The 8156-nt window shown below is 44.2% G+C and overlaps 1 protein-coding gene across 1 annotated transcript; it reads right to left on the minus strand.

Annotated features, from left to right (window-relative positions):
- Nucleotides 1-1258: 1258 nt before the first annotated feature.
- Nucleotides 1259-7935, minus strand: DUXA (double homeobox A). The gene is made up of 5 exons (XM_057533753.1): nt 7911-7935; nt 4635-4789; nt 2869-2971; nt 2317-2462; nt 1259-1357 (listed from the first exon to the last, which is right to left on the minus strand). Exons 1-5 carry the CDS (start codon nt 7933-7935, stop codon nt 1259-1261), a joined length of 528 nt encoding a protein of 175 aa, XP_057389736.1.
- Nucleotides 7936-8156: the final 221 nt, after the last annotated feature.

Below are 8156 nucleotides of genomic sequence, written 5' to 3' on the forward strand. Positions count from 1 at the left end.
TGGATATTTTCTTTCTTTCCTACCTGAGGACTCTTACCAATATTCATGTTTTCTTTTAGGTGCCTTAGTGTAATATTTTAAGTTTCTTCATTTGGGCCATGTATATTCTCTTGAAATTTATCCTTATAGTTTGGTTCTGTTGTGATTAAGATATAGGTTTACATTATACGTTCTAACTTATTAATGCCATCAAATAAATAGGTACCAGTGTTTTGAGGACCACATTTATTAAATCAGAAAGACTCTGTTCATGTTTTTTTCTTTTATTTACTTATTTTTGGCTGCATTGGGTCTTCGTTGCTGCGCTCAGGGGCTATTCTTCGTTGTGGTGAGTGGGCTTCTCATTGGGGTGGCTTCTCTTGTTGTGGAGCATGGGCTCTAGGCACGTGTGCTTCAGTAGCTGTGGTGCACAGGCTTAGTTGCTCCGCGGCATGTGGGATCTTCCCAGAGCAGGGCTCGAACCCGTGTCCCCTGCATTGGCAGGCAGATTCTCAACCACTGCGCCACCAGGGAAGCCCTGACAATCATCTTGAAATTGTTCACGTGGTGGTCTGATCAGCATGATCTTGATTGTTTTAAGTACAGTTAATCTTCAATTCCAGGATCAGTTTGTTCCCACTTCCTTGAGGTGAGTTCTCAGAATTGTGTAAGATGGAGAAGCTTATGTTGAATTTGTCTCTCTGTTCACCTTGTTCTGGCTCCAGGGAAATAAAACAGTCACTAGGGAGTACCATTCTGTAAACCTAAAGAAGAAAGGGAAAGAAAAATCGAAGAAGCCAATTTATACATACAAAAAGGGAGGTCAACTCTTTCCCACCTTTCCAGTCAAATATGGAACCTCCTACCTCTTGGGAAAGCCATGCATTAGCCGGCCCCTGGCAGAACACGCTTGAGGATTCATTCCTCCACTCACTTGGTCACACCTGCCACAAAAGTTTATGGATTGTCTACTATGTGCCGGGCACTGGGAAAACATCAGTGAACAAAGCTCACATACTAATGGGTTGTCTGGGTTCCAGTTCAGAGCTTGAAAAGTGAGCAGTGGAATTCCTTGGGAGGACCACAGACTTGGGAAAAGCCTTCAGGGGCTGTGACCAATCAAGCCCCTGACTCTCTGGAGACACATGTGTGGAAACATCGTCCACCTCCTGAGAGGAAGCTGGAGTTGACTACACCATGTGGAAGGACTGAGCACTCAGGAGACTTCGCTTGTGAGCCAAATTGGGAACAACAGGCTGCTACCTTGAATGCCCCCGTCTCAGAGATCTTGTCCCTGGTTTTGTCTTTGGGCTGAAGCTTCTTCAGGTTCTCTTTTTTTCTGGATACGGAGTCTAGATCTTCGGTTTTGAAACCAAATCTAAGTGGGTAAAACAAAGAGATTTAATGAAAACAATTGATGTCATGCAAGCCTCACCACTGCTCTTCTCATAAGGCAAAGGGGAGGAAGAGGTGGCTTCTTTTAGGCCTAATTCCCAAATCATTGACATTCCATACGATGTCTGGGAAAGTCTATCATGTCTCAAGATAAAGCTCAAGATTCTGAATCTTGTACCGAGTCCTTTTATGATCTAGTGATGGGTTTCATATCCTGAAAGTCCCCACGATCCCCTCATTACAAGTATTAGTCTTTCCCTAAAGTGCCATGCCTATATTGCAACTCTTTCCTCTGCCTGGAATTCTCTTTCCACTTCTTTTCTTCCTCTCTAAAACACCTATTTTTATTCCATGATGCAGGATAGAGTAATATCTTCTAGGAAGACATTTTTCTTTTTTCTCTTTTTTTTTTTTGTCTGCACCGCGTGGCATGCAGGATCTTAGTTCCCCAACCAGGGATCGAACCTGTGCCCCCTGCAGTGGAAGCACAGACACTTAACCACTGAACCGCCAGGGATGTCCCAAGGAAGACATTTTTCTTTCCATAAGACGTAATTAATTGCTACCCCTTGCTTGTGCACACACACACACACACACACACACCCCTCATGTTTCACAGCTACTACTTTTGGTTTTCAGAGGTTCCAAGTAGAATAAACACAGGTCTATTGTAGGAGCCCCAAAACCAGACTTTAGAAAAGTCACCTAATAGCACTGAACTTTGACCTCCTTCCTGAAGGCATATATTGATACCACTCTACAGATGAATGATTGATTGTTTTGGAAGAGCTGCACCTATGTAGCCCTGTATCCAAACCAGAAATCCCATTTTCCCATCTGTCCTGCTTATGATATCTATGAGAATTAATCCCTGTTGGAGAAGTCATTCCGAGATGTCTCATTATATATGTTCCTACCAATATCAAATTCCTTATCACTTGCCTGGACTCTAGACTCTGGAACCCCAATATCTTCAGCAAGTTGCTCTCTGGAATCAATCCCAGGATAAGGGTTTTCCATGAACGCATTCATGAGAGTTTGTAATTGGGAAGAAGTGTAGCTGGTACGACATCGTCTGTCTCTCATACCTGGAGGAGGTGAAAGATTGAAGGCAGAGGAACATTTGAGATCAGTTTACATATTAAAACAAGGAACCCAAACACATCCCACCATCTAACTTGGAACATGTTGCCTCTCCTTGGGAGGGCCTTGTCCCAGCCTATTCAAGACGGAAGGTTCTAGAGGAGAGGCAATATTTGGCTGAGTTGCTGGACTCCAGTGCAAATCAGGTAAGCCTCAGAAGGTCCCTGGACCTCGTGGGGAAGAATTTCCAGGGGCCATGTTGAGCCCTTTGCTACCAAAGACCCTGAACAGGAGGCTCTGTAGGAGAAAACATTCTTTTCCCACTCAGAGCAGTAGTTGGCTTCACTATAAAAAGGCACTTGGATACCCAAGAGGCTCTGCTGGGTAGCAGGACTGGAGCAGGCTATTTACCTTGAATATTCTCTTCAGGGTAAACTCGGTCTTGTCTTAAGTCTAAGTTCTTCTCAGGTCTTTTCAGAAACCTGTGCCTAGCTCTTCGATTCTGAAACCAGATCTACAAGAGGAAAAGAAAATGAGAGAATTAAGCATGTTTATGTCATCTCAGCCCCATTGCTGCCTTTCTCCAAAGGGAGTGATTCTGGGAATTCCCTGGCAGTCCAGTGGTTAGAACTCTGTGCTTCCACTGCAGGGGGCATGGGTTCAATCCCTGGTTGGGGAACTAAGATCCCATATGCCTCGACGTGGCCAAAAAAAAAAGGGGGTGTGTGTGTGAGTGATTCTTATGATCCCTAAGCTCAGGATTATTATTACTGATCCCTGTCACATTTGACTAAGTCTTAGATCAAGGCTTGGCATTTAGCATCTTCATGACCTGGTCCCAACATGACTTGCTATAATAATCTTTTTAAGTTAATAAATAGATGCTGCAATTATTATGTATTTAAGAACCCCCTCCAGCCTAAATCTGCAATGGCACACCAGTCCACTACTCCCTGGTCTATTGTATTTCACTGAAAGGGGAAGGTTAACCCTCACATCACCCACAATTCCTCTGGAATCTTACCATGTCGTCAGACACTTGCCTATCTGTGACCACGTCGCTTATAATGACTTACTTGGATTTACACCCTGGAATAAGTGTGCCACCACACCACATACCTCATCTTTTCTGGAGGTGTACCTACATATTTCTTGCCCACTCCTGGGAGCTCCTTCACCCTCAGTATCCACATTTGTGAAGTGAGATTAAGAGCAACATCCTTGGGAGTTCATTCTGAGTGTCAAGTAGGACATGCCACTCAAAGCCCTTTTCACGGGACTTCCCTGGTGGCACAGTGGCTAGGACTCCGCGCTCCCAATGCAAGGGGCCCAGGTTCAATCCCTCGTCAGGGAACTAGATCCCGCACGCATGCCACAACTAAGTGTTCGCATGCCACAACTAAGGAGCCCGTGAGCCACAATTAAGGAGCCCGCCTGCTGCAACTAAGGAGCCCATGTGCCACAACTAAGACACGGTGCAACCAAATTAATAAATAATAAATATATTTTTTAAAAAAAGCCCCTTACTGAGCCTGCGCGTTTGGAGCCTGTGCTCCGCAACAAGAGAGGCCATGACAGTGAGAGGCCCGCGCACTGCAATGAAGAGTGGCCCCCATTTGCCGCAACTAGAGAAAGCCCTCGCACAGAAACGAAGACCCAACACAGCCATAAATAAAAATAACCCCCCCCGGGCTTCCCTGGTGGCGCAGTGGTTGAGAATCCGCCTGCCAATGCAGGGGACACGGGTTCGAGCCCTGGTCTGGGAAGATCCCACATGCCGCAGAGCAGCTAGGCCCGTGAGCCACGACTACTGAGCCTGCGCGTCTGGAGCCTGTGCTCCGCAACAAGAGAGGCCGCGACAGTGAGAGGCCCGTGCACCGCGATGAAGAGTGGCCACCGCTCGCCGCAACTAGAGAAAGCCCTCGCACAGAAACGAAAACCCAACACAGCCAAAAATAAATGAATAAATTAATTAATTAAAAAAAAAAAAAAAAATAACCCCCCCCAAAAAAAGTTAAAACAAAACAAAACAAAAAAATAAAAAATAAATAAATAAATAAAATAAAATAAAAAATTTTAAAAAGCCCTTGTCACACTGGCACATGATATGTGCCCACTGAATGGTTCCCCCCTCCCTTTCTATTTCTCGTCTTGGAGATACAGAACTTGTAACTTACCTGGATCCTAGACTCTTCAGTGTTGACTTCCAAAGCAAGTCTTTGTTTGGCGGCATAACCCGGGTAAGGTTTTTTGTTGAATGCATTGATGAGGATTTTCAATTGCTCTTCTGTGAATTTGGTGCGGCTGCGTCTACACTTTGTGGCCACGGCCTCTGTGGAAAGATTAGGAGGAAGCATTAAATAGGCCATTTTATGTATTCAAACTTCAGGTTCAAGCTTGTCTCTCATTTCCTCTTTTCATTTTGAATCCACGAGAACCCAGGAGGAAAGAACTCTCAATTATAAAGCCCTTAAGCACACAAGGGTGATTCTTGAACTTCTTCAGCTGATCTGAATGCCATGACTAGGGAGTCAAGGTCTTCCGTTTTCAAACAACATGAAAAATTGGTGTGTTCTGTTCATATGGATCAAGAACAATATGAGTCAAGAAAATGCAGGTGAGGGGCTTCCCTGGTGGCTCAGTGGTTAGGAACCCACCTGCCAATGCAGGGGACACGGGTTCGAGCCCTGGTCCGGGAAGATCCCACATGCCGCGGAGCAACTAAGCCCGTGCGCCACAACTACTGAGCCTGTACTCTAGAGCCCACGAGCCACAACTACTGAAGCCTGCGCGCCTAGAGCCCGTGCTCCACAACAAGAGAAGCCACTGCAATGAGAAGCCTGCACACCGCAACGAAGAGTAGCCCCTGCTCACCGCAACTAGAGAAAGCCCGCGCACAGCAACGAAGACCCAAAGCAGCCAAAAATAAAATAATAAATGAATTAATTAATTTAAATAAATAAATAAATGAATGAATATCATTTAAAAAATAAACATAGTATGGGGAGTTCCCATATATTGCACACCCAGCTTCCCCTATTATTAACATCTTTTTTTTTTTAATTAATAGCTACTTTATTTATTTATTTATTTATTTATTTATTTAGCTGTGTTGGGTCTTTGTTTCGTGCGAGGGCTTTCTCTAGTTGCGGCAAGCGGGGGCCACTCTTCATCGCGGTGCGCGGGCCTCTCGCTATCGCGGCCCCTCCCGTTGCAGGGCACAGGGTCCAGACGCGCAGGCTCAGCAGTTGTGGCTCACGGGCCCAGTTGCTCCGTGGCATGTGGGATCTTCCCAGACCAGGGCTCGAACCCGTGTCCCCTGCATTAGCAGGCAGATTCTCAACCGCTGCGCCACCAGGGAAGCCCGATTATTAACATCTTATATCAGTACTGTACATTTGTCACAACTAATGAATCAATATTGATACATTATTAGTAACTAAAGTCCACACTTAGAATTGGGATAGCTATAGCCTCCAAAATCAATGTGAAAGGGTAGTGTTTGATACAGAAAATGACTTACTATATGAAGAAAAATTAAGTTGGGTCACATAATATACAGTATATAAAAATAAATGCCAAAAAATTAAATACATATGAAAGCTAAAAATAGAAAGATAATGTACAAGAAAATCTATGTTACATTGAGATAGAAAAAGTTATATACTAAATAAGATACCAAAATGCATAATGGGAAAAATTGCTGGAACTGAAGATATCGTAATTGAAACCTTCAGTTCAAAAAGGTAGAAAACCAGATAAAAAGTCAGCAGCTTGCAATGATGGGGGGTAAGGTGGGGAGATCAGAACCCTTCTTGAGAGCTGGGTGGAATGTAATTTATTTAAGATAATCTGTAGGGCAATGAGGGTATGATTGTTTAAATTATGTATAGTAAGTAATTGTAACCCTGCAATCCATTTCTTGCCTACATCTACATGACATTTTTCAGAATGCTGTTTGTAGTAACAGCTGAAGCAACTGAATACCCATTGCTAGGAGAATGGATAAATAAAATATGGTATATTCCCGTGATAGAATTTTATGCATAAGACCAAAGTAATGAGGAAAAAATGACAGAGAAATAAGATAGATAGGAAGAGCAAGAAGGCTATAAGTCTGGAGAAGAGGAAACAAAGCAGAAACAGATGAGGTCCTAGACCTCTCAGGCAGGGCAGATTATATAGGACCTCTTCCGACCATGTGCCTTTGACTCTTAGTATGGTGGGAAGTCACCGAGGGGTTTGGAGTAGATAAAAGACTTGATCTGACAGTTTGATAAGATCACACTGCGCTACAGGGTTGAGAACAGATTAAACCAGGGCCAGGATGGAAGCAGAGAGATCAATTCTTGCAATAATCCAGTGATGAGGGCTTCCCTGGTGGCGCAGTGGTTAAAAATCCGCCTGCCAACGCAGGGGACACGGGTTCGAGCCCTGGTCTGGGAAGATCCCACATGCCGCAGAGAAACTAAGCCCCTGCACCACAACTACTGAGCCCGAGCTCTAGAGCCCACAAGCCACAACTACTGAGCCCACGTGCCACGACTACTGAAGCCCACGCGCCTAGAGCCTGTGCTCCGCAACAAGAGAAGCCACCGTAATGAGAAGCCTGTGCACCGCACCTAAGAGTAGCCCCCACTCGGCGCAACTAGAGAAAGCCCGCGTGCAGCAACAAAGACCCAACGCAGCCTAAAATAAAAAGGTAAATAAAATAAAATAAAATAAATAGATTTATAAAAAAAATAATTCAGTGACGATGGTGGAAACAGTCCAAGAAATGGTCAGAAGATCCCTAAAATATTTCGTTAAAGCCAATAGAATTTTCAGCCTGATTAGATATAGGTTATGAGAGAAAGACAAGGTCAAGGATGTTTCCTAGGTTTTTGGCATGAACAATTGACATTTCTTGTGCAAGGAAAACAGTAGGAGGAAGAGTTTGGGTCTGAACATCGGGAGTTCAGTTTGGGACGTGTTGAGTTTGAGATGCCTGTTACAGACGAGTAAGCAGCTAGGTAGACAAAGCTGGAAGTTCAGGAGAAAAAGTTCAGTCTTGAGAGAGAAATCAGGAAGCTACTTTGATTCCAAAGACATTCTGGTCTCAGGACTTTTTGATGCCTCCCTTAGTTTCTTTTAGTGTGTCTCTCTCCTTTTTCTTCTTCCCATCTATTTTTTCCTCCCATCTCCCTCCCCTAAACAATAATTTGTATTGTTTAGTTCTTACATGCCTGCATCTTTCTGAAATTCCCAATGCTCAGATGCACAGAAAACAGCATATTTTCATATTACATGAGAGAAACTGATTTTCCCTTACCCTAGCACAGTTATTTAAAAGTTTGAAAAATGGGACTCACACAACTTCTAACAAGCCCATTATGTTTTCAGCCCAACCCACCCACCCCCCCCGCCCCAAACCAAGGAAACCACAACTGCAGTCTGATGTGTGAGGAACTTACTGTATGGAGAATTGTCTTCGGCCATCTTGGAAGGGAGCTCCGAAGCCTGGTTCCACCAAAAGAGAGATAAACAGCCCTGGCGAGGCTGGCTTTATATGATCAGCTGGGATGGCCCCTCCCACTTACTTAAGCATACACCCACTTAATCTAGGAAGGACTGGATAGGATTTTCTTTTCTTCCCTTGATAGAGATTTAATCATTTATACCAACCTCTACACCTGAACAAGCACACTTTTGAGTACTAT

Source organism: Balaenoptera acutorostrata, chromosome 19 (assembly GCF_949987535.1).
Source record: "Balaenoptera acutorostrata chromosome 19, mBalAcu1.1, whole genome shotgun sequence".
NCBI lineage: Eukaryota > Metazoa > Chordata > Mammalia > Artiodactyla > Balaenopteridae > Balaenoptera > Balaenoptera acutorostrata.